This window comes from Mobula hypostoma, chromosome 4, assembly GCF_963921235.1.
Source record: "Mobula hypostoma chromosome 4, sMobHyp1.1, whole genome shotgun sequence".
NCBI classification, from domain to species: domain Eukaryota; kingdom Metazoa; phylum Chordata; class Chondrichthyes; order Myliobatiformes; family Myliobatidae; genus Mobula; species Mobula hypostoma.
The window spans coordinates 139455754-139468971 of NC_086100.1; the positions used below are offsets into that span (position 1 = coordinate 139455754).

At 39.1% G+C, this 13218-nt stretch overlaps 1 protein-coding gene across 2 annotated transcripts in view; it reads left to right on the forward strand.

Annotated features, from left to right (window-relative positions):
- setd7 (SET domain containing 7, histone lysine methyltransferase) overlaps positions 1-11746 on the forward strand; it is a 26527-nt gene extending 14781 nt beyond the window's left edge. For both annotated transcript variants that reach the window (XM_063046637.1, XM_063046638.1), the window contains 5 exons: positions 154-343; positions 5721-5802; positions 7757-7874; positions 8219-8376; positions 9776-11746. In XM_063046637.1, the coding sequence (XP_062902707.1) occupies positions 154-343; positions 5721-5802; positions 7757-7874; positions 8219-8376; positions 9776-9956 (729 nt within the window). In that variant the 3' untranslated portion in view covers positions 9957-11746. The remainder of the gene's footprint in view (positions 1-153; positions 344-5720; positions 5803-7756; positions 7875-8218; positions 8377-9775) is intronic.
- The last annotated feature ends 1472 nt before the right edge of the window (positions 11747-13218 follow it).

Genomic DNA, 13218 nt, shown 5'->3' on the forward strand with positions numbered 1-13218 from the left:
GTGAGGCAGTTGTATATAGAAACAAGCTTTGGAGATATTACGGTGAAGTTACATAGAGATGCACGAGGAGCTCTGATATTACCAGCCCGATATCTTTACTTGGCCAAACAGCAAAGCGTTGTCATACTGATGACTGATGATCTTGTTTGACAGGATGGAGGCTGCCTTGTAGGTGAGGTAAATGAAGATGGTGAGATGACTGGTGATAAAATAGCATATGTTTACCCTGAGGGCAGGATGGCACTGCTTGGAAAATTTGTTGATGGGGAGTTTATCGAAGGACACCTGGCAACTCTGAAGTGTGTAACTGAAGGGAAACCTCAGTTTGAACTGGTACCAGATGGTAAGACATGTTTAAATTACGTAACCTAATAATACCACCTATGCTTTCAATGGACTACATGCTTTGTGAAAATTCCAAGCATTTTTATGAAAAGATATTAAAGTCTAGAATATGACATTAAAATCAAAAACTTCTTTAAAAATGACATATTTGTCAACTTTACCGGATGTGGAGTTGTGTGATGATTCAAGCGTCACACATTGGGGGGAAGAAAGGAGAAGATGTGCTGAGGATAATTAGGGAGAGAAGGAGCACAATGATGTTGGTTTGTCCCATGGTGTCAATGGTAATTGACTTTAATTTTCTATCTCCAGTTATAACACTAAAACACATGGAACAGTATAACACTGGACAGACCATCTGACCCATGAATGTTTCTTTCCTTTTGGTTGCCCATATTTAGTTGTGTGCATTTTCTATTGATACTGCTGCGTTTGTTTGCATCCGTTGTGAATACCCGCGAGAAAATGAATCTCAGGGTAGTATATGGTATCATATATGTACGTTGATGATTAATTTACTTTGAACTTTGATGTTGTGCTGATCTTTTTGCTAATTTAGTTAAACCCTCCTGAGTAGCACTTGCATATCTCCCAGCAAGGATATTGGTTTCCTTCCAGTTTAGATGCAAACTGTCAAACTTGTTTGTACAGATATTAATTGCTTTGGAAGAGAGCCCAATGATCTCAACACATTAATCTGCAATAGCATCTTAGTCAATATATTGAACAGCACTATGAATCTATCTCTCACCTCACTATCACGTAGCACAGGTAGGAATCTTGAGATAGTAACCCTGGTAGTTCTGTTCTTTAATTTTCTACCTAACTCCCCAAACTCACTTTCCAGGACCTTAATCCCTACTCCTGCCTATAATCAATATGGTTAATCGATTTTCATGAGAAATATTTTCCCACATATAAACCATAAGATGACAGACTGAGAAAAAGGTGGTAGAATGGGGTGAGAGGGAAAATAAGTCAGTCTTAATTGAATGGTCGAGCAAACTCAATGGATTGAATGACCTAATGCTACTTCTATGTCTTGTGATATTATGGACTGGCACGTGCTGGGTTTTTCATGATTATCTTACTCACATACATCATCACACTTCGGCTTTCATATTTACTTATTGAGTACGTCTTGGTCTGTTTTCAAATCCCAAGCTGCTATATTTATGTGGTTTGTTCATTGTGACTTTAACTCCGAAGTAGGATGAATGAGTAGAAGTACTATAGGTCACCTATGACAATGATACAAGGAATATGGTCCTAAAGAGTACTGCTCATGAACTGCCAGACTCCAAAATGTTTTTATTTGATGTTGAGTTCACAGCTAAAGGGCTGTAATGAATAAACAGTGAATCAAGTGTGGTCACTGTGTGCAATAGAATTCTAAACTTTGTAGAACTAACTTAAAGTTGATAACTATTTCTTTTTGTATACCACCATTTAGAAAGGAATTCATAAATGTAGTTTGGTATCCTGGAAATAAATGGCAAAGGAGGAGGCCGTTTGGCCTATCCATTAATGATGGTCAAACATGGACCTTTGTAATTCCACTTCCAAACTCAATCCATGATCACAAGTAAAAGAAAATCTGCAGATGCTGGAAATCCAAGCAACATGCACAAAATGCTGGAGGAACTCAGCAGGCCAGGCAGCATCTATGGAAGAGAGTACAGTCGGTGCTTTGGGCCGAGACCCTTCATCAGGACTGGAGAAAAAATGACGAGGAATCAGAGTTGGAAGGTGGGTGGGGGGGGGGGGAAGAAATACAAGGTGATTGGTGAAACCGGCAGGGGTGGGGGGAAGTAAAGAGCTGGGAAGTTGATTGGTGAAAGAGATACAGGGCTAGAGAAGGGGGCATCTGATAGGAGAGGACAGGAGGCCATGAAAGAAAGAAAAGGGGGAAGAGCAGTGAAGGGAGGTGATAGGCAGGTAAGGAGATGAGGTGAGAGAGGGAAATAGGAATGGTGAAGTTTGGGGGGGGGGAGGGGGTGGCTTTTGCCAGACGTTCGAGAAATCGACGCTCATGCCATCAGATTGGAGGCTACCCAGATGAATATTAGGTATTGCTCCTCCAACCTGAGTGTGGCCTCATTGTGACAGTAGAAGAGGCCATGGACTGACATGTCAGAATGGGAAGTGGAATTAAAATGGATGGCCACTAGGAGATCCCACTTTTTCTGGCGGATGGAGTGTAGGTGCTTGGCGAAGTGTTCCTCCTCCTTCAAAGAAAGGGGCTTCGCTTCCTCCACCGTCAACACTGCCCTCAACAGCATTCCTCCCATTTCACATTCATCTGCCCTCACCCCATCAAGGATAGGGTTCCTCTTAACCCCACCAGCCTCCGCATCCAACACATAATTCTCCATAACTTCCACCATTTCCAATGGGCTTCCACCACCAAGCACATCTTCCTCTCCCCCCCCCCCCCCACCACTTTCCACAGGGATCGCTCCCTACGCGGCTCATTTGTCTATTCGTTCCTCCCCACTGATCTCTCTCCTGGCACTTATCCTTACAGGTGGAAAAAGAGCTACACCTGACCTCACACCACCTCCCTCACTACCATTCAGGGCCCCAAAAAGTCCTTCCAAGTGAGGCAACACTTCATCTGTGAGTCTGTTGGGGTCATCTACTGTTTCCGGTGTGGCATCCTGTATATCAGTGAGAACCGAGGTAGATTGGGAGACTGCTTCGCTGGGCACCCACACTCTGTCTGCCAAAAAAAAGTGGGATCTTCCAGTGGCCATCCATTTTAATTCCACTTCGCATTCACATTCAGGCATGTCAGTCTATGGTCTGTTCAACAGTCGCAGTGAGGCCACACTCAGGTTCCTTGTATTCTGTCTGGGCAGCCTCCAACCTGATGGCATGAATATCGATTTCTCGAACTTCCAGTAATGCCTCCCTTCCCTGCATCCTCTTCACCATTCTCCATTCCCTCTCTCACCTTATCTCCTTACCTGCCCATCACCTCCCTCTGGTGCTCCTTTCCATTTTCCATGGCCTTCTGTCCTCTCCTATCAGATGCCCTCTTCTCCAGCCCTGTATCTCTTTCACAAATCAACTTCCCAGCTCTTTACTTCACCCCTCCCAGTTTCACCTATCACCTTGTTTCTTCCTCCCTTCCCCGCCCCCCCCCCAACCTTCTAACTCTTTCTCCTCATTATTTCTTCAGTCCTGATGAAGGGTCACAGCTTGAAATGTTGACAGTACTCTTTTCCATAGATGCTGCCTGGTCTGCTGAGTTCCTCCAGCATTTTATGTGTTGCTCAGTCCATGATCAACTTAGTTATGGCTCTTCAGCTGCTCATATTGGAAGGCAGGGATCAAGAAACTCTCACTACAATTGCTCTGCACGGTAAGAATTAATTGAAAAGTATGCTAGATGGTCACCTTAAAGAAGCAGCCAATGTTTATTTGTTTGATCCATTACTGCCACATTCAAATAGGTCAGCTCATTCAACTGTGTGATGTCATGTTCCTCCACACTGTGATGTGGAAGGAACCTCAGTTGACTTGGGGATGGTGAGGACATAGATATTCTTACTGATGACGATATGATTTATCAACTGCACTATTTATATCTCCCAAAACTCTGCTTTCAAATAATTTGGTATTTAAAACTTTATTAATTTTAAATCCAGTTGTTCACTTGCCAATTAACATTTGAAAATGGGGAGACTTGTTTTAATTCTAAAGGGACTAGTAATGAAATAAATACTCCTGCAGCTAAAGTGATCAGCTTTGTTAACTTGGTTGCCAGTGGATGTCAACTGGCTAAGCCTGACGTGGTTGTGTCAGAAGCATGGACCAATTGTAGGATGTCCTGGACACAGTAACACACAGTCTTACTGTGTGTGAACACAAATCATCAAAGTTGGAAGAATATGTTGAGAAAAAGCACTTCTGATTCTTGGTTTTATAACTGGAAGTATAAAGGCAAGGAATTTATTCGGGCTTTGTCTAGGATATTGTGTTTAAATTCAGAGTCCCACAGTTTGGAAACTCTTTGAAGATGCATATTATCTTAAGTGGTACAAAGTATGATAATCTGAAAAAGCTAATGTTGATATCCAGAATCTAATTGATAAAAATGGTCAAAACCTTGTCCTGTTTTGGCAGTGAGTTTGGGGTGGGGGGGGGGGGAAATTCTGACAATTATTTCATAGGGAGGAGATGCCTCTAGTGTGGTTTGCTGGCAAAAGGACCAGAAGCGATGCAAAGCAAAATAATGTTTTAAGCAATCATCTGGAAATTACTAGTTGTGAGGATACAAGAGTCTGAATCAACAGGAGCTTTCAAAAAGAAACTGTAAGCATGCATGCAGGTGGACATCAGTACACAGGAAAATAGATAAGGGAACAGTTCGCGAACCAACATAGACACAATGGGCTGAATTGTCTCATTTTGTACTGTAGCAGTATTCAGAAGGCGGCCAACAGTGATGTATTGTCTGGTTAGTCTCAGATTGCAGAAAGATTTTAGGATTTTCCATGACATAAATTGGTATGTAGAATCATTCCAATTTATACATTTCAGAGTGTTTGAAATTCTTACTTCACCTGTTTAGAATGTCTTGATTGACTAATGAGCAAAATTAATTCACATAATCATTCCACATTTTTATAGAAAACTAAAGAAAATATTACATTTATATGGTAGAAAAAAATTAGAAGTGATTATCTTTAGATCTTATTACCTTGAGAGCAATGTCACAGTGAATAACACAGAGAACAATGACTGACTCATTCCTATGAGTAATTTTTTCCTTGTTTACCTCGTAAGGGGTTTACCTCATGTGAGAAGCATAATGCATGTCTAATTTTGATGTCAACATTCATGTTGTCACTCTAAATGTTGCTATAAGGCAGGTGGCTCTTAGTGAGTGTCTTCAGGAAGGCAAGGAAGCAATCCCAACTTAGAAATGTGAAGGAACAGTTTCAAATTGTGGATATTTAAGTGGCAAAGCTTCACTGAAAATGTAGAGATCTTCAGGTCTGTGGTGTGGCGTATAGAGATAGAAAGGAGTGAAGCCTTTGAAGGAATCTGCAGCAGAGAATTTCACAATTAAGATTTTGCTGGGTGCCAGTTTAGGTCAATAAGCACTGGATGATGGAAGAATGGGACCTGGTATGAGGTAGGAGACGGAAAGTGGTGTTCTGCGTGAATCAAGTGTGTGTAGGTTATTGGGTAGAAATTGGATAATAGATGGACAATAAAAATATTCAGTGAGAAAAAAATTAGGTAATGAAATGGACTTAATGGGCATTTTAAAATTAATTACAAATTGTTGTATATGAAAAATATGACATAGTGCCATCAAGCCTGATCAACTGTCATATTTGTTACTTTTTTTTTTACAACAGGCCCGGTTTACAGCTTGGACAAGTCTACTCCGTTTTGCATTTCCACTAAATGTCTCCTGGCTGACCCTTATGAAAATGAGAGGTTATTCAAATTTCTTTTTACTTTTATTTTTCTAATGAAATTATTTATTCTTGAGGAAAATATTGATTTGTCATCTGGTGAATGATTTTTAATTTAATGAGACAGAGAAACAAATCTTTCCACCAAGATTTTTAAATACTCAGTGTTCAGCAACATCTGACCAAAAAAAAACATTTCTTGGTCTAATACGTTTAACTAGCGTTGCTTTAATCTTCATATATAAATGTACAGGTTGCGTATTATTGTTTCTGAATGTATTCTCTTTTGGGTTGGGGCTCTTTCTACCTTTTGAGTCGGTCTTCTGTTTTCTGTTCATTTGTGGGAAAAATTAATTCCTTTGCTTCCGTTTCCTCTTGGGAAGAGGCATACTTTAAAAACGTTCTTTCTATAAATTTCTGTGTGCATAATTCCTGTTTCTTTCTGTTCTTGTAATTCCTCTTAACTATCTACTCAACTTCACTTAGTACTTCATGTACAACTAACTCAGTCTTTATTAAATATATTGAAATCCTTGACAAAGAGTTGGAAAAGACACAAAAATCACTTTATTGGTGTATTAAGTATCTTCACAGTATTGTAATGAATAGTGTCAAACAATACTGATGAGAAAGGACAATTACTAAAAACGGAGAGGAAGTTGCTACTCCTATTCATAGGAATGAGCATGTGAACATGTGTCAGATTTTTCAATTTGATAATATTATGGAAATTTGTTCATATGAATGTCTGGCATTGTCAGACATTGCAACCCAGGGACAGCCTGTATTGTGAAAAGTGGTATAGAAATTACTGGTTATCATTCACTTCACGTGAATTTGGACCACTGAATTCAGAAGTGATGGATTTCCTTTTCATTTCTTTTAACATAGTATGTACACAGGATATTTAAGCTGAAAGTCAGCCACAAAACTGAAGCTTTGTCAGAGTTACCGTCTACCAACTTTAATCAGCTATCTTTTTGAGGATTAGTTTTGTCTGTTGTGGTTGTAACTGTGAAATCCCCTTTTACTGGGCGTCTCTAAGGTTGTAGCTTGTTAGCCCCTCACTAACGGCCACCAGACTCAGTGGTGGGAAAACCACCTTCCTCTAGTCTCCGTACGTCTGGAGTCGGAATGACTTGGGTCCCACCAAACCTGGGGAGTTGGAATGTCTCGTCAGTCGGTGTGAATACTGTGTAATTATTACTCCCGTGCAATTGCCTGTCGGCAAGAAATAACAGACCACACTCTGCATACAATTATAAAGAACGTATATTTATGAATGTTAACTTAATCAAACCGTTATTAAAGAAAGGAAAAAAACAAAAGGACCCATCATAATTAAAAGTCCAATATGCACAAGGTTGGAGCTCAAATCGTGCATTCCCGTTGGATCGACTCCTACAGCCGATTTTCTCAAGCTTCTTCTCTCTCCATCTCCTGCCAAAAGGACCTTGACCTGCTCATTGTCTCTCACAAGAACCTCTCCACCCAGATTCTTTAGAACCTTGTCCCAATTTCACCATCCTGAATGGATGACACGATATTCCTAAGCATGAACATCACAACCCCTTATCTTCAGTGGTAACCCAAACACCTACCAGCGGAACACACTGCTTGTACAGAATACCATTAAATGAAATACCCTGCAACATTAGCAGTAAAATCTTAACCAGTGTGTTACAACTGCAAGAAGTAGATGAATGTAACTAAATGGTTACATGGCCGGAACATTACCCTCAATAGTGCCAAATATCAGAAATTTAAAGCTGCACTATTGCACATTTGGCAGGGCAGATAAAGGATGAATTGTAGGCAGGAATTTTTATGTTCCTGTCATGGTATTTCCTTTTTACAAGTAGGCTGATTGTAATCAAATAATTGTAAACCATTGTAATTATAATTTGAATGTTGAAGCAATTGTTATATTTTTGATGAAGAGCATGTATAAATGTTTCTTGTTTTTCCTGAAATAGGGTATATGTTGCTGAATCACTTATCCCTAATGCTGGGGAAGGTTTGTTTGCAAAAATAGCAGCAGAACCTGACACAGTTATGGCTTTCTATAATGGAATACGGATAACACATGAGGAGGTAAGAGGCAGTCATGCAGCCTTCTAGTGAAGGGATAAGAAGTCTGCTTAAGAAAATAGCAGGTTAATTTGTATAAAGTTAGTTCGTATAAAGTAAATTCAACTAAATGTTGAATAAACTCCTCGGGCTTCCAGCAGGATACAGGTGTTGATTATAACCAACGTTTCAATGACAAACTCTGCCATCTTCAAGCATCATTCCAGAAGAAGATGGCAGAGTTTGCCATTGAAACGTTGGTTATAATTGATACCTGTACCTGGCTGGAAGCCTGAGAAGAATTTATTTGTCATATAAGCCGGGAAATCACTAAATCCTCTTTTCATCTAAATGTGTTTTCTTACCAGGTAGATTCTAGAGACTGGTCACTGAATAGCAATACCATATCACTTGATGACGATACTGTGATTGACGTTCCTGAGCCTTATAACAGTACAAAGCAGTACTGTGCATCGTTGGGGCACAAAGCAAATCACTCCTTTAATCCCAATTGTATTTATGCCACGTAAGTAGTCATGTCTCAGCTACGATTGATTTTTACTGGATGTGGGAAGGGAAGGTTGCTAATGTGCTATATGCATTTGTTAATTTATCATCTCAAGGAGAGAAGGCAATTAAATTATACTGTACATTAGAAAAGTTTGAATGGCATGACCTATAGATTTGTGCACAACTTTGTCAAAGTATGTTCAGTATGTTGTCAATTTGCAGTTCCATGCCTGATGCTGCACTTGAAAACAGATGTCTCATTATATATTGAATCAGCTACAGCAATGAATGCTCTGACTCTTCCTGACTCCACCCCAATCGAGTCAGTCCATGCTTTGGTCTGCTGATGGTTGCTCTAAAAGAGTATAGCCTCTCCTTCCTGCCTTTGCAGTAGTACTGCAGCCTCCTGGCTTTACTTCACTCATTAAACTCTGTCAGTCCCCAGCTCTTATCTAAACGCATCTTTTATATAAATTTTCTGTGCCCCAGTTGGTTGAGTTGCATTGGTTGGTTTGTGAAATAAGACTAGGATTTAAGCCTGATGTCTTTAAGTGCATGTTCTACGTAAATTTCAGCTTCTGAAGAATTGTAGAACATAAAGCACGATGTTTTTTGAATCTCCCGTATTATCCTCAAATGGTGAATCCTGGATGCTGAATATGGGGAGAAATGGAACTCCAGAAAAAACAGGCCCTCCTCAGTTTATCAATACCTGACAAATGTACAACTCATGCATACGAGCGAGCATTTGGGAGACTGTTGTGTGGATATGCTGGTTCTGCAGGGCTGGGGAATGTCTGCTACCAGGTAACTCCGTTCATGAATTGCCAACTATTTGGGTTGTGAACAGTTCGACAGGAGTGGAACCCCGTGATAATTTGGAAGCCAGCAAGTCGGGCATCGTCTATGAAGGGGAGTAAACAGTTGACATCGACGTTTTTAGCCAGAACTCTTCATCAGGACTGGGGAAGGACCTCAACCCAAAATGTTGTCTGTTTATTTCTTCTACACACACTACCTGACCTGCTGAGTTTCTCCAGGATTTTGTGTATGTTGCTCAAGATTGCTGGCAGAGTTTGTTGGAAATAACTTGTATAAAAGTGGGGTTGGGGGGGCATGGTTAGGGTTTGATTGATTGAAAAACCAGATTTGCTATACCATTTTTGAATTTGACCTATTTATAAATTGAATTCAGAATAGATTAAAGCTCCGTTGAGTGAAATTGCACATTTTCATGAACAGCATTGTGATTTCTACATTTAGATATTCTGAAATAAAAGTAAATACAGCAATTTTCTATAAAACAAAATGATTTTCAGTTTAATTGTTTAGAGATTCTGATAATTTTGTAGTATACTTAAGTAAAATATTCAAATAAAAACAATTATTATTTCTGAAACTTTTTTTTTATTAAGGTTTATTCATCCCCGGTTTGGACCTGTTAAATGCATCCGTACTATCCGGGCAGTCCAGAGGGATGAAGAACTGACAGTAGATTATGGGTACGATCATTATTCTGCAGGCAAGGGTGGTCCAGAAGCTCCTGACTGGTACAAGATTGAACTGCAGGCCTTCCAACATAATCAGCGGAAATGAAATTTATGCAGCTTTCTCATTAAGCAAGAAGCAAAAGCAGAAGCAGCTATGCACTAGAGCTACATGGAACTGCCAGATTAGAAACTTTTAAATCCTCTGTTCTGTGAAGTATTATTCAATGGAATACATTATACAAGGCTTTTGAACAAGCAGATATACATTTGCCATAAGCACATGAAATTTGCCATTTAGAAGTAAAGACTAACAAAATTAACATGCTATAAAGCTTGCCTTCGTACCGGTCTTATAAGCAACAAATACTTTCCTAAGTTTGTTGATGGACAATTCTGTGTTCTTTGGCCATTTTATTTCAAATCGATACGAATTACTCTACTCTGGTTTTTAAGTTATTTCCAACACTTCACAATCTGTTTATTGATTAGTAGTTATCAGCTCTTATCAATTAAAGGTGTCACATTTTTAGCTAATCTGACTAATGATCACATTAATTGACATTTTTTGGTGTTGCCACTGGGTTGAGTGAAGTCTAACATGTGCCAGTCTAAATTTTGTATCCTGTCCTCTGTAATTGTGAAAAAAAAATTAGCACAATAAGTTAGAAATTTGAAAAGAATTTTTGTTTGGAGAAAGCACTTTGAATTGCATATCAAGTAACACTTGAAGTACAGGTATTAATCTTTTACTAGTGATATTTAAAGAAGTTTTTGAATAATGAAGTGCATTAGCTTGCTTGTGATTTCTCCTCTGCTTTCATGGTATTAAGTATTAGTAGCATTTGCTCTCTTAACATTTTGCATACGGCATCTGAACCTGATCAGTATGGTTTGGTTAAGGTGTGAAAGTTATCTTTTCATTTCCTGGTGTTCTCTACACTGAGTAATCAATGCTAGAAACTCTGAGGAAAGTAATGTTATCCAAATACAGTATTCATCTGCTATGTGGCAATATCACTTCAAATAATATTTAATCTTGCATCAGGTGTTAAGCTATAATATTGGCCATGTGTAAGTAGTTTTTTTAAAGATGGGTAGCACAATCTTTGCTCTTGTTTTAATACAATGGCTTTTCCAAAAGGGTCTCTAGTTGATCACTGCCATAGCAGATATTCTAGAAATTATGATTTTTGCTAATAAAACTGAAGAACTGATGAGACTGAGAGAATGGAGTTGTCCCAAAATTTTACAGATTTTCAGATTGAGTTTTTTTTTGATGTGTGTATGCTCTTTCAGTGTAGTAAATGAAAAATGTGTGCATTTTATAAGAGTGTCTGGGTAAGCATGCGAATTGTTTTGGTTACTGGAGGTGAGAACGTTTATGATGTTTTAATTTTTGACCATCTGAATTATGATGTACTTAATTTATGAAGTTAACTAACTTAGCACAGGGGAAGAAAACCTGTTTTCTAATGGTCCTTTAAATGTGGTAAATTATGAATACAATGGATTTTTACCAGAATGACAAACATTGAGAATAATTATGGATCTAATTGATTTAAATATGTAATATATGAATATTTTAATGATTCTGTGCATGGTGTGCTCTCAAAAATGAAATGCCTATTCATTTTGAACCCTGCCTTTGTTATTCTTCTGCTTTGATTCAGTTTAATTTGATTGCAAGTGAAAATGAGGGAAGGGTTACAGCATTTGGGAAAAAGTGTAAATGTACATTTTGATCTTTCTACGGCATTGTAGTACTTTATACATCACTAATGGCCTTTGTGGACTTGTCAACTTATTGAATATAAAACTTGATGCAGAAATTCTGCATAACTGAGTAAATTTGTATCATAGCAGTAGGTCGTCAATGGCAATAAAAGCTTAAAACTACTAACTGACTGGACCATTTACTATTTTCACCATTAAAAACTGTGTAGCCAGTGTTCTTGCTTTTAAAGTTGCATGGTGCAGCTTATCGGCTTTTGGGGAGGACATTTTGGCACAGGTGAAATAGAGCTCTGCAAACATTAGAGAACCAGTTCTTGGTTTAAAAGTAAATGAACAGCTGAGGAACTCAGCCTGCCAGGCAGCATCTGTGGAGAGTCTGTGTTGTGTTAGTTGATCTCAGCAGTATGGCAGTAAAGCTTTGCGGTAATGTTTATCAAGGATACGATTGGATGTAAGGTGGGCACTAAAAGAAGGGGTAGACTGCAGGAAACTTCTCTCCCTATCAGACAAAAATAAAATTAGAGACTGATTTAGGGTGAAGGGTAAGAGATTTAAAGGGGATTTGAGAGATACCTTTATCACCTGGAGAGTGGACTGTGCTGGAAGCAGAGGTGCTGGTAACGTTGAAGAGGTGTCTGCCTGAGCACTTAAATCCCAACAAGTAAAGTGCTGCAAGATGAGATTAGTATGGATAGGTAACCCTTATCAGTTACCTGATGCAGTTCTCATTTCAGGTACTGTAATACCTTTAATCTTAAATGATTTTGTTTTTAGTAGGCACTCCTTATGTAAGCATTTAATTGAGTTGTAAATACATCTTGTCTCTTGGATCTCCTGGCCCCTCATATCTGGTCTAGTAAAACCTTAGTGTTCGCAACTTCTCGCTTTAATTGTAAACAATTTCCTGTCAAGATACGTGAAATGACAGTATTCATTACTCTACAAATGATAGTGAAATTAAATCATTTCACTCTAATTGTGTTATCCACTGAACTGCTGGTCCACAGAGCTTCATTTGGCAATTCTGGCCTGATTTGGTTCTACTACAGGAACTAACAGACCTTCATCAAGGCTGGAAAAGAAAGGGGCAGAAGCCAAAATAAAATGATAATTTCTAGCATCTGTAGAACCTCCTGTGTCTATATTTGCTGAATCTTGGACGTGACGACAATCCGGAGTATTGTTTTGTCCTGGACACCTACATGGAAAACACTAAATATTTGTCTAAACTTTTACTTATAAAACCTGGACAAATCGTCATATACAAAATGTGTGTGTGTTGAGGGATTTTCTAATTGAGAACCCTCCCGGTAATCAGCATTGGGGCAAATCGTTGTAGGGTAACTGTGGCGGTAACAGGAAAGGAAACAAAGCCTCAATTAACACAAAGTTGCTGGTGAACGCAGCAGGCCAGGCAGCATCTCTAGGAAGAGGTGCAGTCGACGTTTCAGGCCGAGACCCTTCGTCAGGACTGCTCAATTAGTAACAGATTGTGATAAACTGGGAGTAAAATCAGAGAGTTAAAAAGCAGCAGCAGCAACAGGTTTGTCGGTTCCTTCTTGTGGCCGTGTTGGTGAGTGGGTTGGACAGGGTTAATGAGGTGTTCCTGCTGAGCTCTTGGACCTGGAGTTACA